General features: G+C 36.3%; 3 protein-coding genes and 1 long non-coding RNA gene across 4 annotated transcripts in view; all 4 read left to right on the top strand.

Annotated features, from left to right (window-relative positions):
- The window catches only part of LOC113782283 (vacuolar protein sorting-associated protein 54, chloroplastic-like), a 16,241-nt gene extending 9,540 nt beyond the window's left edge, over positions 1–6,701 (top strand). The window contains exons 2-7 of the mRNA XM_027328177.1: positions 733–839; positions 1,648–1,809; positions 3,209–3,276; positions 4,684–4,764; positions 4,911–5,159; positions 6,326–6,701. Of these exons, the coding sequence (XP_027183978.1) occupies positions 733–839; positions 1,648–1,809; positions 3,209–3,276; positions 4,684–4,764; positions 4,911–5,049 (557 nt within the window). The 3' untranslated portion in view covers positions 5,050–5,159; positions 6,326–6,701. The remainder of the gene's footprint in view (positions 1–732; positions 840–1,647; positions 1,810–3,208; positions 3,277–4,683; positions 4,765–4,910; positions 5,160–6,325) is intronic.
- A 3,373-nt stretch (positions 6,702–10,074) lies between these two features.
- Positions 10,075–17,682, top strand: LOC113782871 (alpha-glucosidase-like). The gene is made up of 5 exons (XM_027328813.1): positions 10,075–10,516; positions 11,453–12,129; positions 15,132–15,362; positions 15,519–16,165; positions 16,662–17,682. Exons 1-5 carry the CDS (start codon positions 10,257–10,259, stop codon positions 17,556–17,558), a joined length of 2,712 nt encoding a protein of 903 aa, XP_027184614.1. The 5' UTR covers positions 10,075–10,256; the 3' UTR covers positions 17,559–17,682.
- Positions 17,683–19,264: 1,582 nt separating this feature from the next.
- On the top strand, positions 19,265–20,227 carry LOC113748428 ((-)-isopiperitenol/(-)-carveol dehydrogenase, mitochondrial-like). The gene has a single exon (XM_027291980.1). It carries the CDS (start codon positions 19,379–19,381, stop codon positions 20,171–20,173), a length of 795 nt encoding a protein of 264 aa, XP_027147781.1. The 5' UTR covers positions 19,265–19,378; the 3' UTR covers positions 20,174–20,227.
- Positions 20,228–20,787: 560 nt separating this feature from the next.
- Positions 20,788–23,711, top strand: LOC113783838. Its single transcript, XR_003469994.1, has 3 exons — positions 20,788–20,950; positions 22,626–22,734; positions 23,236–23,711. It is a non-coding gene; the product is annotated as an uncharacterized LOC113783838 (long non-coding RNA).
- The last annotated feature ends 520 nt before the right edge of the window (positions 23,712–24,231 follow it).

Genomic DNA, 24,231 nt, shown 5'->3' on the forward strand with positions numbered 1-24,231 from the left:
AACTGGATGCGGGCCTACTGTTATCATGTGTAATGTGCTATGTCCCAAAGTGTATTAGTTTGACGAAGAAGAGTGCTTGGAAAATGTTGAAGATCTATTGTTGTATAAATGAGAATGGAATTATGTTGACCAACAGAAGTAATTTTAACTGGAACTTAAGGAGATAGTGGAATATGTGGAGATTTTACCCTTTTTTGAGCACAATGTATTGAAATGCAACGCATAGTTTTACCTTTAAAGTTTTTGGCTGGCAGACTTATGCATGGCATCATCGGAGGCAACATTACATACTTTTGGAATATTAAATTTTCTAAGATATACTTAGCACCAAAGAATAACTGTTTAAAGCTGACCTTGTTATTTCATCCGACTTCTCCCATTTCTTGCCAGCTCTGCTTTCGCAAGAAATTGCATGATAAAAGCAGCCAATATCACCCCAGTCCTGCAGAGTGTAGGATACGAGCTTCATTACCTCCGCCTTGCTTGATATGCTTTGCACTTCAAGTTTTTGGCATTCCTGCATTCTAGAATGCTTAGTGATTACTCTGGCTAAACTTGAATGCATACCAAATTTTATACAGAAAAATATTCTGCATCTCCTTGCCTTTATGTGAACAATACCATGTAAATGAGACATTTCTTTCTCAAGGAGACATAATTTTGTTTGTGCTGTATCATCATGATTTTTATAAGCTCTAATTTTCAGTTGACTATTGTAAAACTATGCCTAAGTTTCTGACTGCTCTCTGCATGGAAAAGAAATCAGGAGGATTCTTTTCTCTAAAGTACATGAGACGCGGAAGACTGTAATTGCATTCGAGTTTGATCGAGTGACACAGGTATGCAATATTTCATGATGTTTCTTCTGTTTCACATGCATCTATATGTAAGAAAACAGAACTTTGTTGATAATAAACTACGAGTCAATAATAATTCTTTTGAATCAACTAGGAATTAGCTGATGACATTAATTATAGACCAAAAAAATTGGTTTTAGTTGTCTGACACCAATAACCGCTCTATACTAAAAGGCCTTCTGGCTCATAAAGAAGCTGATAGCTTTTAGTTTAAGGCTTCTAAAAGCTGTATTTTTATTCTGCTGGTTATAGCCAATGCTTCATTCAATGTTTTACTTTGTCCATGTTCATGACTTCATACCTTGAAATGTCCAAGATATGAATTTTCAGATTGTCTTAGTTGTCTTTAGGAATCTGCTCAGTTATGCAAATGGTTAACGTACCGAGCTATCAGGATTTTGTAAGGTTTTCTGATGTGGTTTGACCTAATAGTTTATCAAACTTTCGGTGTAGTCATTGCATTTTGAGCTTTCAAATCTTTATTACAGGTTTTCTCTGTCTTGGAAAACATGATGAAAAGTAAGCAAAACAACCTGCAAGTATCTTCCGTTGTTGAAAATAATTGAGGAAGTGATACATGAATCCTGAAAGTCCAACAACTTGTATTGGAAAATGCAGCTTGAATTTTATCCATCTGATTTCATACCATAGGATGCTAAATAAAGTGCATTTATGGTTGTTTATGAGTTTTAGTCCCAAAATGGATTAGAGCAGTAAAACTAAATGCATAATTCGGCCTTCATGTCAAACATGTTAATAATGGATGCTTTCTTGTTCTCCATATTTTTAGGATTATAAAATTCACCAGGATGAGATACACTCAAAGCTGGTTCAGATTATGAAAGAAAGATTGCTATTTCATCTTCGTGGGTTGCCAGAAATTGTTGAGAGTTGGAGCAGTTCTGAAGATTCCAATACACTGCCAAGTCAGTTTGCTCGGTCTATCACTAAGGTGGGTAGGAGCAGTGAGTTGTTATATGATATGCTGTAGTTGAACTTCTGGTTTGTTGCCTTCCTCTTATTGTAGTATACTGCCTTGGTACAGTATGTCTGTTTGTGACCCAAAGGATAATAAGACTACAACTTTTAGTACAATATTTTACCATTAGATGTTTATACAACCTGCTCTTGGAGGCCCAAACCTCTTGTTATTGCATGGATTTGATTCGTGATCTTCTTTGGCCTGCTCCACTTCCTTTATGCCATCTTATAGACTCTTTCATGCTCACTTGGCATCACCAGAGTCAACTAAGATGCCCTTTTCCTAATTTTTTTGAGCAACTGTACTTTCGGACTGGCTGATGGTAACCCTTGGCTATGCATTGGCCATCCCACATTAAATTCTCTTTCTCCCTGGACATACACACAAGAAAAATTCCCTTGTAAACGATCTTGCAGCTCTTTGTTTTGTCTACATGTATGTCTATTTCATAGTTACTCTCCACTTCTATTTGGCCCCATAGATGTATAATAATGGTAAACCATGAAGGTTTAATCCTAGAGGTTTCCTTTGGTGAACCAGAGAAATTTTTCTTCGTGAGAAATTGGGACTTGCTTTAACCCAGAAATGCTTGAAATGAAAATGCATATATGCATGTAACATTGCTAAGACAACCTGTGGCAAAAGAATTGGATCAATCAGTTAAACCACTATGTTGAAGCTGTTAAGAACTACTGTATAAGCTTTTAATTCTTATTTTTTAGCATCAGCATATTAAATTTCTTGTAAGATTTTGGGCTGTGATTCTTATTAGTTAGACCATGGGATAGCAATCATCTTGTGCTTCTTAATACATCGGTTTCTGACCAATTTTCTGCCTCGAGTTTTTACAAAAAAGTTCCTTATGTTTACATTTTAAGAGCCTTTTGGAATATTGACAGAAGTTTTCCTTTTACCAATGGGGAAATCGACATGAAACTGTGGTCATTAACTCCAATCTGAGACAGAAATGAAAACCTCAGCCATTCCAGTTTCTCAGCTTGCACTGAGTCTCCTGCCTTCTCATAATGTTAGTTTTAGTTAGGTCTGTCATGTGCACTCACGCCCCACTGGAGATGGGGAAAAAGTATGGAGACATGACTGAAAGTAGCCATTCTGCTGCTTCACAGTTTGAGCTCAATGTAGACATCTTGATGTGAAAACTCTTTCTGGTCTTTATTGAAATGAATGTTTGCTCTTGATAGAGTTCCAGAACCTGTTTCATTGTTCAGTTTAGGTTAGTTACAATATCTCTGTTTTTGTATTCATTCATCTCTACGATTGGTTTGGATTTTGAGTGAAGGGTTTGCTTGGCACAGTGTCCAAATACGAGTTCGCTTTGACAGTTTGTGGATGTCTACTTTCTTTGCAGGAAGTTAACGTTCTACAGCGTGTCTTATCCCGTACTCTACATGAGTTTGAAGTTCAATCTATCTTCAGGTTTGATCTAATTTTGACATCATAAGGGGTCCATGTCACCTTTTTCTTGCCCTTCTATCTCTAGCTCTCCTTATTCATGTAGGACATACTTAATCATGTGTGCCTACCAGATTTTTCTTCTGGCTTTGTGGTAGTGTACACCTCCTACCTTAGAGCCAATCTTGTATGATTCTCTTTTATGTGTTGGATTTCCTAGAGCTAATTATTCAGGTTGAACAGGCTGAGTTTGAGACAAATCTGGTCATTGAACAAAGTTTCTTTGTCTTATGAGGCTTTATTCCCAAGAGCTTAATATATCATCTCAGTGCTGAACGGAAAAACAGATCACAATACCATTGGCTTAAGTCTGTTGGCAGTAGTTACCTGGAAATGTTAAGGTATCAGGGCCTCAATAATCAATTATCAGAAGAGCCATAGTTGTAAAGTTGGAAAATGCTCACCACAAAATCAAATATTAGCTTGTTAATTATCAGTGAGAGGGATGTTGTGATTGAATATATGTTGGTAAAAGAATTGAACCTACCTCCTAGTAGTCTGCATCTGAAAACGAAACTTGTGTTTTTTGCGAATAGACAGGAATTTTGGTGTAAGCCTATTACTATGTTCTTCTGGTCTGTATCTATGATCCTTAGGTCTGTTTGACAGGCCTGTTTTTGGCCTGTTTTAGAAGTACAAAGTTCATCTATAAACACCATATGTGGTAACAATTTAAAGCTCTCTAAAAACAACTTAGTTTTGTAGAAACACCCGAAAAAGCACACCCAAAAACAACCCCCAAAATACCAAAATCGCACATCAACACGAGCACCCCCACCACCCCCACCATTCTCCCTCCTCACTGTGACCGTTGGCCCCCAAACGACCTTTTATTATTGTGGTTAATCTGGAAAAATGCTTTCACGTATTGGCACTCCTTTGTCAATAGTTGTGTATTTTGGGGGAAAAAAAAACAGAAAGCAGGAGTCTGTTTATACTTAAAGTCCTCTGGGATTAAGAAATTTACAATTTGAAATATGGAATTATCTGTTTTACATTATTTTGCATGTGGTGTTTCTTGTATTTCCCACTTATCTGGTAGTATACAATGAAGAGAGTATTGGTTAGAGAATTAGCAGATATTTGGCAGAGTAATACAATATTTAATCCAGTAAGAAATGAACTCTCCCATATCTAGCCATAATTCTAATACCAAGCAGTCAATCCCTTTTTGAGTTCATTTTACAGGGTTAATTAGTCTACCTTCATTTAATCAACTTGTTCTTTCAGTGTGAAGAAGTTGAGAATTCTCCCTGAGAATTATCCCTTCTTACTAATGTCAAAGTGTTCCTCTACCACAAGTGCTCTCAATATCATTAAGTTACTCATCTTCAGCTGATCATCATGCACTGCATTGTGTGCTATTTGCAGGCAAGTGGTTGTGATATTCCATGCCCAAATTTCAGAGGCATTATCCAAAATTGATATTAGCACTCCACAAGCTAAAACCAGGTAGTTATATGTTGAAGCTTGCACGCATTTTTGAGTTCTTAAGAGTTGGTTAATTTCTTCTTATGATCCCTTCATTTGAAAAATGTCTCTCTTTACTTTTCCAGTGGATTCTTATTTGACTTGGATTCTTTTCCCCCTTCAAACAGACTTCATCGTGATATTGAGAGCCTTCTTCAATGCATTAGATCATTGCCTTCTGGAAATTGGAGTGACGCTAGTCCACCAAATTGGGGGCAACTAGATGAACTCTTGGTGCAAAGATTTGGCAGAGAAGTTGATCCGTAGATGCTTGTAAAGTAGTTAGTTGATAATTGTGGATTAACAACTAATCGCATCTGCTGGGACAATCTGAGGTGCCATAAGCCTATAATTGGATTGTTATACCTCCAATTGAGGTAAGAGAATTGTCATATTTCGTCATTTTGTTCCCCCCCCCCCAAAAAAAAATTTATAAGATTTTACTTATCTCCCATTACCTGAGTTTGCTTTGTTTTCTTTTGGTGGAAGTATGAGAAAGATACAGCTGGTTGACTTCCTTTGTTTGGATCAGTTAGTTGTCATTTTCCTTATATTGTATATCTGATGCATGATGTAGTTTAGAGCAAGAATGAAAGAGAACTTAAAGGTCAAAGTTGTTGGTAGATGAATGGTATTAGACTTCATTTAATAGCTTTGCTTATTTAACAGCACAATGTTATTGACTTGTATTTCAACCTGAATGGTGTTGGGATAGGGTGGTTGAGTTGTTGTATAAAAGATCGACCAGAAGCATGTAATGCTCTCTTTGTGCCATTGCTACTACCGCAGTTTCCTCTTCCAGACGTTCCAAAACTCGAGTACATGAATTTTATGTTGTGAAAATACTATTTTGTCTTTATTAGGGGCCTTTTGCTTCTCTTAGTTCAAAATTTTGATTCAGAGGCACAATAGGTGTAAAATTCTAAAGTGTGCTTACATGTGGTACCTGGTGAAACTCACCATGTTGAGCACGACCGCACTGGATGATTTGAGGGGTGATAACGAAATACAACCATTTGCCATCCTCATGACAATGAGTTTCTGATTGGGGGTGCTTGTTTAGTGACTTAGGTGAACCTTCAATAAGATGAGTAATTCTTGTTAAATTGTATAACCTGCTATCTTTTGCAAATTTCTAGGCTCCCATCCCCTTTTTGTCGTTTCAGGATTCAATGGTATGGGTTGTATAAGAAATTTACAGTTGGTTATTAACTAGCTATGACAATGTTTTAGTCAAGATGATTGTGTGCCTCTTGAATAAGGGAACAAAGAACACGTGTAACAGTTGTTCTGAAAGCATCTTTATCATATCAAGCAATTGAAAAAGATTCTCATGCACTGCTTGCTTGTATTTTGCACTGACGTGAAATTTAGTTTGTGTGTGGAAATCAGCTTATGTGATGTAGAAACTTTGATAACATGTGCACTGCATGAAATATTCTGATGCTGACTCAACTAGTACTATGCGTTCCGTCTGTTTTAGAGTGAGAAACTGAAGACATCAAAATAGCCATCTCACTTTCTTGTAACTTTGGACTTGCAGGAGTTCGTTTGCTCTTTCAATGTATCACTCCTTATGCAAATTCGAATGTGCAGGAGAGGAGAGGATCTTTTTTAACTGTTGTTTTTTAGAAATCATGTGTACCATTTGCTAAACCATTGTCTATAGAAATCCTAAAACAGCTGAAAAGGAATCAGATATGTGCAGTTCATTTTGCCCCATGATTTTGTTGTTTTAGTATGGGGCTGCTGAGTTTTTACCTTTTTATTTTTTCGTTTATTTGTTCTTCAGTTTTGTCATCCAATTTTTTCAGGTTGATATATTATCATACGGATCAATTGAGCAATGTGCGGATGTGAAACTACTGCATAATCCATCTTTCTCTGATTCAAGTATGCGTTTAATATGATTCGTTTTACCTCCGAATTCAATAGACTATTTGTTTCTTGCGCTTCTGTCAACTCTATGGAAAATATATATTGAGTTGGTGTAAATCTGTTGCAACTCGTGATCTATGAGAGTCCCGGGAATTGCAGTGTAAGAACTTTTCTTTGTTTTATTTAACTCCGAATCTTTGGCGTAAAACCGAATTGGCAACTGCGCACCGAGTGGAATGCATGCATTATTCGCTGTGTACGAGCCTATCTGCATTAACTGAAACCACCAGACTTTGGACTGGTGACCACCATCAAAGCATTAAGGCTTGGTGAGGTAGGAAGTCAGGGGTTCAAATATTATCTCCCACCAATTGTCATAATATGTGGGCTTGCTAAACAACAGTCTATACGGGTGCGACTCGTATGGTCCAATGGTGGTTCAGTCTCCTTCGGGTTATCCCTAGGTTTCTTCAGGTCCCCCTCTCCTTAGTATAGAATATTGTAGGTCTACTGTATCCGACAAAAAAAAAAAAAAAAAAGAGCCTATGAGCATTAACTGGTCTTCTTCCTTGAGTACTAGCAAGGGAAAATCGTTCAATAGTTTTTGAGTCAAATGAATTTTTTTATCCATCACTTTTAAAATGTTAATTTTACATTTTTTTTATAAATTTAAATTAATAAAATTTTGTTCCTATGTAAGTTTTTGATCACTTTTTAGTTTAAAATCACCATGTGGTCTACATAAAAATATATATATATATTTTTTATATATAAGAAGGTGGATCACGCCATTTTAATGGCAAAAATAAATATAGATTAAGCTTGATTTTACTTTTTTTAGAGAAAAAAATATGAAATATGATTCAGATTAGATCCTCCTTTTTTAAAAGTGAATATGGATCAGGTTATTTTAATCTTTTTACTCCTAAAAAAATGATCATGTGTGGGCTACGTAATGGATAAGGTAAAATTTTTTTGAAAACCTGGATTTGGATTAAAATTTATCGACTTGATTTTGTAAGAGACGTAATCTACTATTTTAAAATTGAATGACAAAAAAAGTTCATTTGATGAAATATTAATGACGTTTTGAACTATTTTCCTTAATAGCAATGCAACTTCCTTCGGCTCGAAGTTGATGGTACAAGGCAGACTAGCATTTCATAGGACAAGACAATTGTTGGTGATCAATTGTCACATGGGGTTGAAACTTGAAAGTATATAGGGTACATATTAGAAAGTAAAAGAAGATACTTACATTCAATAACTTGCATTAAAAGTCCATGTAGCATGAAATATATTAAAAAGGGCGTAATTTTTTCAAATTACTTTGGGAATATTTTTCTAGGACTGAATTATTTTTGGCAAAAAACTCTAATTTGAGTTTTTGGCCAAAATAATCTATTTCTTGGAAAATAATTCGAAAGTAATATTCTTCCAGTTTTTTCTAATTGTTATTGACACATAGGCTCCCCATCAAAAGAAAAGAATCACTCGTAATTATTTTCTTTCTTATATTATATGGTTTTTTTTTCTATTTGGTGCTTTATAAGCACATTATAGCCAAACTAAGAAAGGAAAATGAATCCATATTAATTAATGCTTTAAAATTATCAATTATCCCTTGAGTTGCAATAATTTTACAGAAAAAATTTACCCTTTCACGAAAATAATAGTAACACCATACCAAATATTGTGTACTCTTATGGCACCAAATAACAAACTCATGTTAAACATATATCCTATCTTTTGACAATGATGCTTTTGTTTATTGGCTGCCATTGTTCCACCCTAACATTATTCTTGATTGTTATATCACCAAGTTTCTTTTTTTTTTATTTGCTGTTAAATGTAATATCATAAATGATGAACTATTGACTTAATACATTTCAAGAAGTTCGGAAAATTCAGATATTATGGCACACTAATAAGCATTTCAAGATAATGACCATAATTTAATGTGAACTATAAAAGTTCCATTTAAAAGGAAAAAAGAAATGACAAGGAAATTTTTCTTGCATTTTTTGACCCATTATAGAGAATCTAAGTCATAATTAGCACCAGCTTTAACACCAAGTTTAGTTAATAGTCGATATTTGGAAGAGTTATCATTGCGTATTCTAAGAGTGAAAAATCATGAATTAATAAAAATAGATCTCCACAGATTTTTAGTTTATCTATATGGCATTTCATCATACACATGGCAAGATAGTTATTATGACTATTTAAGAAATTTCCACATATATTAAGAAATTTCAAAGTAGACAATCAATAATAAATGGAGAAGAATTTTTATTCACTTTGGAGATTGGAGGCAAGTAGTAAATTTTGAACTATTAAAAATAATTGTGGATTCATCTAATGTGAATTAGCAATTAAGCTCCTAAGAGTAGTTATTAACATTTTAATGGGGATTGTACCTCTCAAGAAAAGAACGAAGATAAGAAGAAAAGTTTAAGCGTGATTTGAAGTCCACATGGCAGCAAGTAAATTAACAAGGGAATAAATTTTGAAACTGCATTAGTTTGAAAATATTTTTTTTAAAAACAAGATTATTGTCGCAATAAAATCCATTTATTCTATGTTGCATTGAGATACATTTCCAAATTAATTTCATCTTTCCGACAAATTAACACCTAATGTCACACTTAGAATGTCCACCCTGCACTTACTAACCAAAACCTAATGATAAAATTGGATAAGATCTTGCAACTGCATAAATATGTTAATCAGCATTTAGCAATCTAGATATCTTTCTATATATAATGCATGAGCAATGGATTTGATATTTTTTAAAAAAAAAATCTGCCATTATTTATTATTCCAATTTCACGCTTGCATGATAGAGTAATATACAACTAGCTTATGTTCCATACTCCCATGTTGACATAACTGATACTACTGTACTTATCTACTATTACTCTATCTATCCTAAGTCTTCCTGCTAACTTCAATAAAGGAATTAGAAAATTGCAGTACTCTGTAATTACTTCTTTTACTGCAACTAATTTATTATTCCATACTTTTTTTTTCCCTAAAATATGTGTGTAAATATAATGTAAAATCAGCTCCCTAGAAAAAATCACATGACCTAGTGCCAGATAATTCTGTCAAATCAGCTTCTCCTTTTTTTATTGCTTCGTGTCAAATAAGTCTTCAATTAAGATTTTCTGAAGGAAATCTGCATACTTCTTCATTTAACCATGATTGTGATGGATAGCGTGTACATATCCCGAATGCCCATATCTCCTTTGCAATTGAGCTACTAACGTGTTTTCTTTCAGACTTTTTTTATTGGGTCCTCCATGACCATCTATGTTCAACCACTCAATGAGGACAAATGTCTCACTTTCCCATGACTGACCACTGACCTGTAATAATCTATCCATTGGCATGAGAAAAACGAGAAGCCAAAAAGGCCAAAACAAAACAAACGAAAAAACAGGCTGTGTGGGCAATATGTAGGCTCAGAAGGCAACAACTTCTGGTTTTCTGGTTGTGTGGTGAAAACTGAGAAGCAAGAAAACCGCAGTTATAAAAGGGACAAAGCTAAACAGATTCTAGTGAGCGAAGCTACTGATCAGAGTGAGGAAAAAATGACATCAAAACTATCGTCTTCTGCAAGAAGAAGACATCTGCAGTTTCTTCTACAATTCCAATGGCTCTTGGTACTTGTATTCAATTACCAGATATCCCTTTTTGCTGCTCAAGAAACTGAGGAGGCTGTTGGTTATGGATATGTAATCAAGTCAGTAGGGACTGATTCAGCTGGAAGGTCAATGACTGCTCAGCTGGACTTGATCAAGGAGTCCTCTGTTTTTGGCCCTGATATACCAAATCTCCTGCTAACAGCAAGGTAATCTTTATCATGTTTGACTTGGATTTTATCCCAACAAATTATTCCATGGTAGTACTCAATAATTGTTCTTTCCAAATGGGAAATCAAATCTTTGAATATTTGGTATTTGGCTTTGATTTAGATTGATTTCTCATTTTTAACTAATTAGAGATTAATTTTACTCTGTTCGTCCTTTACACTTGTAAAGGTCAAATAATGCGTGGCCGACACTTTCATATTTGTTCACAGCACTCATTTGATAAAATACACTTGACTCTCACGTGATTTAGCGATTTTTCACATTATTCTCGTATAGTTTCAAAAGTTATGTTTGGACTAAAGTGTTACAGTGACGAAAATGATCTTCTGTAATAGAACTCATAAAAATGTCAAAATTATTCTTATTTAAAAATTAAAATAATTGAAGTGATTAAAATATATAAACATAATATGCACGAAACTTTAACCCTGTATGATTTTATGTTTTACGATATAATTTCCTTATGATTTTCAAAACATATACATAAAACCCCATGGCTAATAAATAATTTCTAACTTTACATAAATATATTTTTGATATTTTAGTTTACCCCGTTATGAAATGCAAAATTTGTTATTTTGACATTTTAATCCAAACCGTGAAGAGGTTAGATATAATTAACTTTTGAAACCATAAGGGGATTACGTGAAAAAGCGTTAAACCACAAGACAAGAGTGAGGTGTATTTTACTTTTTTTTAATCATATCAAAAGACATGAGTATCCCTATTTGTTACCATAATTACAACAACCCAATTTCTTTTATAATGTAATTGGAAAAATGTATTGGAATATGCCTTTTTTTTCCATACAATTGAAAGTGTCAAAGAGATTATCAGCCAAAAAAAAAAGGCAATCTCTTCTATATTTTAGAAGCTTATATATTGATTTTGCTTTTAAAAATTGACTTTTACAGCTTTGAAACAAATGACCGTTTGAGAATTCGAATAACTGACCCCAATAACCAAAGATGGGAAGTCCCCTTTGACATTCTTCCCCGCCAACCACCAACTCAGCTTCTTCAACCACCGCCAAACCACAGCAACATCCGCCACCTTCTCTCTGACTCCACCTCAGACCTCGTATTCCAACTCCACAACACTTTCCCATTTGGCTTTTCCGTCAGCCGCCTCTCAACGGGGGAGACCCTCTTCAACACCACCCCAGAACCCAACAACCCCAACACATTTCTCATTTATAAAGATCAGTATCTCCAGCTCTCCTCCTCATTGCCTCCAGACAGAGCCAACATCTACGGCCTCGGCGAGCATACGAAGAGCACATTCAGACTCAAACATAATCAGACACTGACCCTTTGGAATGCAGACATTGGAAGCGTTAATCTTGATCTTAACTTGTATGGATTCCATCCATTTTACTTGGATGTTAGGCCGCCCAATGGGAAGAGTCATGGAGTTTTGCTGCTCAACAGTAATGGAATGGACATTGTATATACAGGGGATAGGATTACTTATAAGGTAATTGGTGGGATTCTTGATTTATATTTCTTTGCTGGACCAACCCCAGAGATGGTTATTGATCAGTATACTCAGCTCATTGGGCGTCCTGCTGCTATGCCTTACTGGTCCTTCGGTAAGTGCTAATTTTACTGATTTTTTGTTTTGTGGGTTGTTACTTTTATTAGTATGATTGATTATTGAAGGGGAAGCAGCAGGGCATTTGATATCTGAACTTTGAAGTTATTGCTACAAGGAAATAATAGTGGTTAAATTGAAGTATCCTAATGCATTAATCTAATTTAGTCTGAGGACAGCAGTTTACGTTTCTTTGATGATTAATGCTAATCTTTTAAGCTAACAAAAATGTTGAAGGGATGCATTCATGTCTTCACTCTTCGCCGGTTTAATTGATTCAACAGTTGTTAAGCACACAATTGTTCAGGCCCCAAAATTACCATTAAGAACTAAGAAGAGGCTAGTAGTATTGGTTGTTTAACGAAGAAATCAGCAATGAATTTTTGGTATTAGTCATCCGTTATCTCAACGAGGATGTCTTTTGGGTTTAACTGGACAAGGCAGTAGACATATCTGAACATCAGATACATAATGTTAGCCCAAGATTGATAAAAAGCTAAACAAAAGTGGTCTTTCTAAAAATAAAAAAATTAAAAACATAGAAAAACAAACGAGGACAAACTGCGTGCTATGTAAATGTCACTCAGAATGTTAGAGTTCTGCATGGTTTTCATAAATCCTGTTGTGTTTGGCCAAGTTGCTCTGATCATATTTGACTCAAAGTATTCAGGAGCAATATACCGATAACAAGCAACTAGGATAGAGGACTGAGAAGCACAAGTTAATCACTCAAGAACATCACAGTGGTTCTACAAGGGCATCAAATGAGGCAACATCTTTTAAAAAATACGTCTTAAACATGTTTAGAATGAGTATCCAATTTCAGTGTCAACATTTTGAGGGAATTTAGTGGAGTGAAGAATATTCTTACAAGATGAACTTCCTAGTAGGTGTCAGTTTCTTGCACTTGCATTTTACATCTAATGCTTCTGGTTATAAGGGTTCCTTCTCTTTACAACCGATTACACGCATTTCATATTGGATGACTATTTTAAAACAGTCTCTTATTGAATTGAGAAAGAAATCAACGAATGAATTTAATCCCCATGATAAGCACATCTTTAGTGCTAGTATATATTCATTCATGTGCGGAATAAGCACATTTGTTTTCACTGTCATACTTGACATTGCAAGAGCAGGGCATATCTCTTTCTGTTTATTCAAGGTTTCACGTAAAAAAGAATGGTGAATGAGTGCATAAGGCATATTGTCAAGTACTAAATGGGGATCCTCTACTCTACTTCCATCTTTAACTTCTCAATATATCTACTCAGTTGATTTGGCAATTTAAGTGCTGGCCTTATACAAATCATGGTACTCCTCATCAGCTTCATTAGCAGTAGGAACTCCTCGTCCAGACTTCTCTCCTCCTTTGTTTTTCCAATTTGGAGGTTTTCCGTGCAGTTTCCAACATGTGTCACGAGTGTGACGAGGCTTATTACAATAGTCACACCAGACCTGTGATTTTTCACTGAATTTTTCTCCTGTTCTACGCTGATAAGTTGATGTTTTAAAGGATGAGGCAACCTCTAAAGCCGATCCTTCAACAGCAATTCCAGGACCCTTCTTTCCCAGCATTACATTTCTTCTGCTTTCCTCCCTTCTAACCTCTGAGAACACCTCACCAATTGAAGGAAGAGGCTGTCTCCCAATAATTCTCCCTCTAACTTCATCAAATTCAACGTTTAGCCCTGCCAGAAATTTAAAGATTCGGCTGTCTTCAACAGTTTTCTTATGATGCTGAAAATCCTCTGTTGATTTCCACTCATAGCTGTTGAAGAGATCCAAATCCTGCCATATTCGCTTAAGCGAATTGAAATATTTTGTGACAGTGTCTTCCCCTTGACGTAGATCTCCAATTTTGAGAGTCAACTCGAAAATCCGGGACTGATTTCCCAAATCAGAGTACATCTGATTGATATTTTCCCATAACTCTTCTGCCGTTGAATAGCACATGTAGTTAGAACTGATATCTTCCTCCATTGAGTTTACAAGCCATGTCATAACCATGGAGTTTTCCGCGTCCCATGTTGCGTAAGCAGGATCCGTGCATATTGGAGCCTTTGTTTCACCAGTTAAATACCCCATCTTGCCACGACCTCTGATATACATCCGGACTGCTTGTGACCATCGGAGAAAATTATCTCCATTCAGCCGAATGGTAGTAATCTGAATTGAGTGAGAATCAACACCAGTTTTCAAGGATTCGATTCTGTTTTTGGATGAAGAGGCAGTAGTTTGAGGGTTAATGGTAGATTCTGATGATGTTTCAGACATGATGAAGGGACAGGGGACAATGTGAAAAAACAACTAGGAGGAAAAAACAGGCAAACCTAGCTCTGATGCCAACTTGAAAATAATGAATGAGGGGAATTAATTATTTCATTGATCCAAAAAAATATATACAACAGGTTTCAGCCTATATTAGGAAACTATACACAATTATATCCTTAATCCTAGGAATAAGATGTCACCCCAATTTAGCTCCTCTAATCTCTCCTAATTTACACGGTTTTATTACTCAATATTCTACTTCCCAAAAATACAGATTTTCAATATTCTACTTCCCAAAAATACAGATTTTCCCACAACAACCGATTACACGCATTTCATATTGGATGACTATTTTAAAACAGTCTCTTATTGAATTGAGAAAGAAATCAACGAATGAATTTAATCCCCATGATAAGCACATCTTTAGTGCTAGTATATATTCATTCATGTGCGGAATAAGCACATTTGTTTTCACTGTCATACTTGACATTGCAAGAGCAGGGCATATCTCTTTCTGTTTATTCAAGGTTTCACGTAAAAAAGAATGGTGAATGAGTGCATAAGGCATATTGTCAAGTACTAAATGGGGATCCTCTACTCTACTTCCATCTTTAACTTCTCAATATATCTACTCAGTTGATTTGGCAATTTAAGTGCTGGCCTTATACAAATCATGGTACTTTATGTCTGCTTACTTTTGAATTTTTCCTTTATCTCATGATGCAGGATTTCATCAATGCCGTTACGGTTACAAAAATGTTTCTACTCTTGAGAGAGTTGTTGCTGGTTATGCAAAAGCAGGAATTCCTCTAGAGGTCATGTGGACAGATATAGACTACATGGATGCTTATAAGGATTTCACACTAGATCCTATCAACTTTCCGTTGGATAAGATGAAAACTTTTATTGATATGCTTCACCATAATGGTCAAAAATATGTAGTCATTCTTGATCCAGGTATGCTTTTTTCTTGAATTTTGTTTGAATACCTGGCTTATTAAAGATATGGGTTTGGTTTGTGGGACATTTTGATTCTAACTAAATTTCTCTCACTCTCTGGGATTTTAGCTTACTCTCTTCATTTCTGAATGAGATCATTTGGTCCTACTGCAGGTATCAGCATCAATCAGACATATGCAACTTACATTAGAGGAATGCAAGCAGATATTTTCATAAAGCGTGAAAATATGCCTTATGAAGGTAGAGTTTGGCCCGGGGAAGTGTACTTCCCAGATTTTCTAAATCCGGCTGGAGGACTCTTCTGGAGCAATGAAATCAGTGAATTCCACAAGCATGTCTCCTTTGATGGTCTTTGGATTGACATGAACGAGATATCAAATTTCAATACTTCTTCTCCTAACCCAACTTCTACTATTGATAACCCTCCCTATAAGATAAACAACTCTGGAGCTCAGTTGCCCATCGCTTGGAAAACAGTCCCTGGAACTGCTGTGCATTTTTTCAATGTTACCGAATATAATGTGCACAACCTCTATGGGTTCCTAGAGTCTAGAGCAACTAGTCAGGCACTAGTCAAATTGAAAGGTAAAAGGCCATTTGTACTTTCCAGATCAACTTTTGTTGGTTCAGGAAAGTTCACAGCACATTGGACTGGAGATAATGCTGCCACTTGGGATGATTTGGCATACACAATCCCCACCATTTTGAGTTTTGGACTTTTTGGAGTTCCAATGGTTGGAGCAGATATATGCGGTTTTTCTTTAAACACCACAGAAGAGCTTTGTCGTCGTTGGATACAGGTACGCTTGCTTGGTGCCCTGACTAGCTCAGTTTTTTTCATTTATTTTTGGCTCAGAATGTCCCTTCCAAGAAGTTACTTTCCTTGCATGTTTCTTATCATATTAGACAAGCCTTCCCTAGATGTTGAACTCAGTTACACTTTTGCTTTTTCAATCAAAATAAACCTTTATTGATACCATTTGCAGAGATAGTTTACAAGGAAAGAACTTGTAAAACAAGATTATAAAGGCAAAAAACTTATATGAGAAGGTTATTGTAATTCAGGAAACCACAACAGGTTCATGTCCTTATAACAAACATTGGAGGAGGTCAGAATTCTACACCATCCACTAAATGTTAGCTGTCAAGTTGATGATTGCTTGGAAATGATAGCATTCACTTTTCTGGGGCTTTCCCACCCCCCCCCCCCCAACAAAAAAAAAATAAATTTGGAGAGTTTAAATTATTATTATTCTCATGGTCATCTTGAATCTTTCAATTTTCACTTTGATGCAGCTAGGGGCCTTTTATCCTTTTGCTAGAGATCACACCTCCATCGATACCATCTCTCAAGAACTTTACATTTGGGATTCAGTTGCTGCATCAGCCAGAAAGGTGCTAGGACTCCGCTATCAGTTACTTCCATACTTCTACACGCTAATGTATGAGGCACACTTGAAAGGAACGCCTGTTGCACGACCCCTCTTTTTCTCATTTCCGGACGATATTAATACATATGGAATCAGCTCACAATATCTTCTTGGCAAAGGTGTTATGATCTCACCTGTACTGAAGCAAGGAGCAGTCACAGTTGATGCATACTTTCCGGCAGGAAAATGGTTTAGCCTCTTCAATTACTCACAATCAGTGAGTTTGACTGAGGGACAGTATGTTACACTAGATGCACCGCCAGATCATATCAATGTACATGTTCGTGAAGGAAATATACTGGCCGTGCAAGGGAAGGCTATGACAACTCAAGCTGCACGGAAAACCTCATTTAATCTTTTGGTCGTTGTTAGCAGCAAAGAGAACAGCACAGGAAAATTGTTCCTGGATGATGGAGAGGAAGTGGAGATAGCAAGTGATAAAGGGATGTGGACATTGGTTCAATTCAATAGCTACATATATAATGGTACTGTAACTCTTGAATCCAAGGTTGTTAATGGAGACTTCGCTCTAAGTCAGAGGTGGATCATCGATAAGGTCACATTTTTAGGCCTTGACAATGTAAGAGAACTAAAGGGGTATGCAATCACAACTAGCAATAGACAGCAAAAGTATCAAATTGCTGGAATGAGAAGTATGAGAAGTGAACTGAAGGTCAACGGACAGCTTGCCTCAGTAGAGATTTCAGGGATGAAAATGCTTGTCGGGAAGGAGTTGAAATTAGAGCTTAAACTCAGCATCTGAGGGAAGATCTTCAACAGCCTAAGATGATATGATGGTATTACTGGACATTCATGTGTTTGATAATAACAACAACAAATAAAACATACATTCTCAAGAACCTAAACGATCCAGCAAATTTCTTGCATTGAACAAGCATAATCTTTCTTCTTCTCCACTTTTTTTTTTTTTTTTTTGGTCGATAGGTGAATTAAAGGAAATCACATAAACTACAAATAGGCATTAAAGACATTGACAAACCACTACAGTCTCCAGTGACATCCCCCCAGAAGAATATGCTAAATTACGCAGTTGGGCTAGTCAAAACTCAAAACCTGGATTTGACGTTCAATTTATCCAAGAAATCAGCTCAAAAATTTAAGGTGTTCTGGAAATTGAGTCCTCTTTTCACGCATTAAAGGTTTGCATTTATGTAGTAAATTCGTAATGGAGAAAGCTGAGCAGTTGATAATATCAAAGGTTGCCTCAAGTTGAAACCTGATGCTACCATAATAATAATGTTCTGGTAATATTCCTTTTTCTTACCTGTCATCAATTTCCTTCTCTAATTTACGTACATAATTATCCGCAATATAGACAACCGGCCTCTCCTGGATTTCCTTCTGCTGTTCTATTAGAGTTTCCTTATCCCTATAAGATATAAGAACATGTATAGGGTTAGAGAGATGACCATTCTGTTAATTGTTGTCTTTAATCTCTATACAATTCATTCCTCCTCTTCTAAGGCCGGTGCACAAGTTTTACCTCTTCTTTTTCCATTTTCATTTTGTTTGTTCCTCCATGTCTCGTGTGTGTTCTTTTCCTGCTAGCTTTCTTCCCGTTTTCTTTTGTCCCTTTGTTTCCAGAATTTTATTCTAATACTTTTTTATCTAATAAATCTGATGTTGTGGCTTTGTAGATGAACATATATAGTTGATCCAATTATCCAAGTCAGAGTTGGTCCCCTAATCTGCAGGTCCGTTTTTATTTAGAAAATTTTCCAGCACTCCTTTTCATAATTTTTTTTTTCTTTTCTTCGATTTACAATTCCTTGTTGATCCCTTAATCTATAGGTCCCTTTTTTTTTCCTCCTTTTCATAGTTCTTTCATAATTTTCCAGCACTTCTTTTTTTTTTCTTTTTTTCGATCTAAAATAAATGAAATGTCTAGAATGCAGGAACCAAAAATCCTTTGGTCATATAGATAACATTATGTAGTGCCCTGGGAATTTATCTTGAAATCTGCATTAATCAACACTAGGGTGACATCTTCGGCTACAAGTTCCTCTCAAATCTGAGAAAAAACAAAAATAATACTCCCTCCGTCCCACTTTGATAGTTCTGGTTTTTTTTTCACACAGCTTAAGAAAAAGTAGCTAACTTTGTTGGAACAATCAATTTAGGTAACTATTTTCCTAAAATACCCTCACATTAATTAGAGTACAACTTTATGGGAACTTGAATTGATGGTAAAAAAAGAATCAACTCTCATTAAATAGGGTAGGTTTATAGTAACAACAACTTACATTGAATAAGGGTATTTTAGAAAAATTAAAATACAATTTGGGATAGACAAAAAAGGAAAACACAACTGTCAAAAGTGGGACGGAGGAGGGAGTATTTTATTCTCACATGAACTGCATGGGATCCGGAACATTTAAACTGACAAACTCAGAGTTGCGTGCAAGAAACTTAAGATGTATTATTAACAACACATAATCTTATGGATATGATATGCTCACTAAAAACAGCTAAGATAACCACAAAATCAAACACCAAAACACCCTTATAAAATACGCTTAGGGATAACAACTCAATATACGGCAGCAGCCAGTTCAGTTAAAAATGATCAGCAAACCTTCACAAATCGCGAAGCTGCAGAATAAAGTCGCCATTGTAACCGGCGGCGCAAGCGGCCTAGGGGAGGAAACGGCCCGTCGTTTCGCCGAGCACGGTGCAAGAGCAGTGGTGATTGCGGACATTCAAGAGGAAAAAGGCCAGCAAGTAGCCGAATCAATCGGCCTGCATTGCTGCACGTTCATCAAGTGCGACGTGTCGGACGAGGAGCAAGTCAAGTCCCTCGTGGATTCAACCGTCGAGAGGCACGGACAACTGGATATCATGTTCAGCAATGCTGGGATCGTCAGCAAATGCGCGCAGGACATCTTGACTTTCGATCTGAGTGCTTATGAAGAGCTCTTCTCCATCAACGTCCGCGGCATGGCGGCGTGTGTGAAGCACGCGGGCCGTGTCATGGTGGAGGGCGGCGTCAAGGGAAGCATAATTTGCACGGCTAGTGTTATGGCAAATTATGGCACGGGGGCGGCTATAGATTACGTGATGTCCAAGCATGCCGTTCAAGGGTTGATTAGGTGTGCTAGTAAAGGGCTAGGTGAGCATGGGATACGGGTGAACTGTGTGGCGCCGGGGCCGGTGGCTACTCCGATGATTTGCGGGCGGCTTCAGATGAGTGCGGAGGACACGGAGAGGTGTTTTGAGGCTGAGATGGCTATCAAGAAATCAGGATTTCTGAAGGCCAGACATGTAGCAGATGCGGTGTTGTTTTTGGCAAGTGATGACTCTGCCTTTGTTACGGGGCATAGTTTGGCAGTGGATGCTGGCTATATACCTACCAATTGATCGACCGGACATAAAAAGTCTTCAATTCTCATAGGTCATCTCAATGGAAATGGATGTGATGTGCTGCTTTCACTTTTTTTTTTCTTTTACCAATTAGCATCAATTAAATCTTTTTTTTTTTTTTTTGAAGGAAGTACTTTCCCATTTTCAAACGCTATTGTTATACATGGGGTGTATTAAGGGTTAATGTTACACCTGCTTGCTTTTGTAATTCTAATTCATTTGGATTGAGGGATTTGGGAAAATAAACATTCACTCAAGATCATTAGATAGAAGTCGACCGAAGTTCCTTCCTTCTTTCACACCCTTCATACGCACACCTCCCACTGCAACCTTGACTTGACGTCTGGCACTACAAAAAATTATTTCTTTCGTGACAAATTTTTCCTGACAACAAACTTATTTGTCAGAAAAATCACACCTTTTATGACAATTCGTCAAGCAAATATCCTTCAAAAGGCACTGCTACTTTAAACATATTTCCCTACTTTTGCCCACGTCAATTCGTCAGGAAAAGTTTTGGTTCTCCCACCATTTTTTCCCACCAGTTTTTTTCCTTTTGGACCAAAAAAGAATTTAGAAGGACATTAACTTGTAAAATAGAAACCGGGAAATAAAGAAACACTTTTTCCATCTCTCTTTCTTTTGGAGCAACGACGACAAAGAAACACTTCTCCAAATCTGTAACTTGTCTTCATCTCCAACAACAAAGAACGACAACGAACTCCGAACTTGTCTTCATCTCTTTCAACAAGAGAGACAACACGATGGTTTAAGGTGATGTAAAAATCAAATAATCCTTCAAATTTGTCTTGAATCGGTTCCCTTTCTCCAAATCCCCCTTCAATTTTGTCCTTAATTGGTTCCATTTTTTTATTTTTATAGTGGGTATTTTATTCATCTCTGCCTTTCTCTATTCGTCAAAACCTAGGAAGATGCTTCAGTTCTTGTGCCCGGGGATATAATCAGTATAAAACTTAGTGATTCTGGTTCTGATAACGATTTGGGGATGCTAATTGGGGATGCTTCACTATACAATTGAGTTCAATTGGGGATGCTAATGATTTGGTTGATTCTGGTGACGATTTTAGGGTGTCAAGGCTGCTAGTAGGGAAGTTCAATGCGTAGGTGCATTATTTGCTTTGTTCGAATTTCTTTTGGATTTTTGTATGCTTTAAGGATTTCATTTGTGGGTGTGATACTTGTGTTGATCTTAATCTTGATTTTTGGTGAAAAGGATTCTTTTTCATGTTCGTTGGCAAAAGCAATTTGGGAAGCTTCGATTGAACTTTGTGTTTCATTCTTTTTCATGTTCGCTCGTAGTTTCGGATTTTTGAATTTCGGCTCTGCTTGATCATGCTTTTTATGCCCATTCTTGTCACATTTCTAGTTTCTTGATTTTAGTTTGTTCTACTGTGTTAGTTTTTGTTAGTGTTTCAGATAAGGAAAATTGACGTTTTATTTTTGTTGTAAATTAACAATGTACCGTTTGTTTTGCTTTCGTGCTCATTTTCTGTATTTGCAACTGTTGCTAAAAAAATTGATTCATGTAATTGGCAGTGATTTATGTATCTTTTTGGTGTTGTCTTGGTGAATTGCTTGTAATAAGCATAGCAATCACTTGTTTTCTCGTTTTCTATGGTATCTATTCTAGATCTTCTTTCACATGTAGATATGGCATTGAGATAAGTTTCCGACTAAATGAGGAAAGGTGCAATTTTGAATGGTAAACCTGTGACCAAATTGCAAATCACATGCCAAATTATGAACTAGAGCTATAAGTTGGCATTTGCAGTTGGTAGTGGGTGTTTCTTCAGGAGTTGGGAGAATTTGATTCACAATTCTACACCATTTTAAAAGGCTATGCTACGTGCTCAGTAATTAGACTAGAGAGGATGATGAGTGCTAGAGGTTAGTGCAAGAGGATACTGCTCTATTATTTGTGATATAAGTAATTCTCAATCAACTTGCACAACGGTGATCTTTGTGCTAGTTTTCTAGTTCGAGTAAGAATAAGTACTTTGTAAAATCTGTTTTGCTTGGATCCAAGTTGTGAAAACAGATACTGTAGAAGACATTTTTCTGATTCTAGAAACTCAGACAATGTAGTTCAAGACACGGGTTCCATTGTTTAGTTTAAAACTGAGCACATAGAAATACTCTATCAGTTTAAGTCAGTGCAACAAGTTCCTTGTGTCACTCTACGAGTAAAGTTGTTCTTTCATAATATTGAGACTTGAGTCATTTTCTGATAAAGTATGAATAAGAAAAATAAGAGAGCATAGTAAACTTAGACTTGGGTACTCTCACTGAAAGGGCTGCTGAGAGAACATTCATTGAAATGTGATTGGCAAACAAATCCTACTGCTCAAGGTCCCCAAGTCTCAGAGTTTTAGATAAAGATATTTAGATTGTTTTTCATTGTTTGCTTTTGTTTTTCTTTATCTTGTAGATATGAGGAGGCAAGCATATGAAACCGAGGAAGCAGCTGCAATACCTATCACTGTGAGGCAGCTGGAAGCTGTAGTGAGGTTGAGTGAAGCACTTGCAAGAATGAGGCTGTAAGTTCAAGGATTCTGAAACTTGCCGATAACACATGTATGTTTAATGTAACTCGGTTGGCCTACTTTACTAGGATTCTGTGGTAGTCAAAGGAGCATGGTTTTATAATGGAATGATTGGCATATGTTGTCATTGGGCATGAGTTTGGCTTCTTGCATAGTACAATTAAGGTTTGGACTTGTAAGAAATTCTTAAGGTCGACAATTTAACAAAGTGGCAGTTTGTTATCTTTTGCAAAAGAACAAATTTAATTGCTAGATCTTAGCTCAAGTGGCTATGACAAATGAGTTTTAGTCTCTTTTTGATTTACTACGAGGTGCTCTGTTTTCTTTTCAGATTCCTAATGGTATATACAGTGATAATTTGTTGCACTTGTTTCAGTTGAATTAGTTTGTAATATGCAAGTACAAATAAAATTGATGAAATTTCATGGTTATTCGGTCATGTTCTTATGTTATATGGTCTTGTTGAACTTACTCTCAACATTTAAAATCACGCAGATTATTTCCGTCAAAGTCATTCACAATAAGCAGACTGGTCAGTCAGAGTGATATGGATTTGTGGAATTTAGTTCTCATGCAGCAGTTGACAAAGTCCTTCAGAGCTACAATGGTTCACCAATGCCAAATACAGAACAAGTCTTCCACCTTAACTAGGCAGCCTTTAGCATGGATAATAGTCTTCCTTATTTTATCCTTGTTGAGTAAGGACAGACGTATTTCATTGTGTAAGCATTTGGAAGTAAAAATTTGTTTTGTAATGTTCTTTATTCTTTCTGTAAACATGAAAGTAAAAATAAACTTCATTGTTTATAAATAATGTTATCAATATTTCGCAGATGTGTTAATGTTATATAACCCTGCGCTTGTGATAAAGAGGCCATTGTTTTGTCCTCCTGTTTTGTCATGTAATATTTTCTTGTCCTGTAAGGATATGGATGGATGTGGCTCTTTATTTATGTAGCTTCATATGATTATTTTGGTTCTGCTTGTGGGTTGTTTCATTTCTACCTTTCGTTGTCTTGTGTAAAAGAAATCAGGAGTGCTCCGATTCAAAGCAATTGCTTTTGAAATCAGGAGCAATTGCTTTTGAAAGCTGTTTGCATGTCCTATGCTCCAATTCAAAGTAATATGTGACGTATTCTTATTGTCTACTTTGTCTTGTCATTGCTGGTTTTTCAAATGAAGCATTAGTCTGCAATCTGCATGCGCACACGGCACAACAGGAGTCTCTGTAGTTTAATTAGATGGTTTTAGATTCTTGACAATTGAAAATTTAGTGACAAAGTTCAGGGTCTTTCCCGACAAAGGCTCGTCAAGAATATGAGGTCTTTCCCTGACGACCAAATCATCACTATTACCTTTCCTGATGATGCGTCACGGAAAATGAAACTTTTCCTGACGAAAATTCCAATAGTTGTCAGGAAAACCTTTTGCCGACGGTGTATAGGTGACCAATCTTCTCTGACGACGTTGGTGTCATGAAAACTTTTCCTG

This window comes from Coffea eugenioides, chromosome 9 (assembly GCF_003713205.1).
Source record: "Coffea eugenioides isolate CCC68of chromosome 9, Ceug_1.0, whole genome shotgun sequence".
Classification (NCBI taxonomy): domain Eukaryota; kingdom Viridiplantae; phylum Streptophyta; class Magnoliopsida; order Gentianales; family Rubiaceae; genus Coffea; species Coffea eugenioides.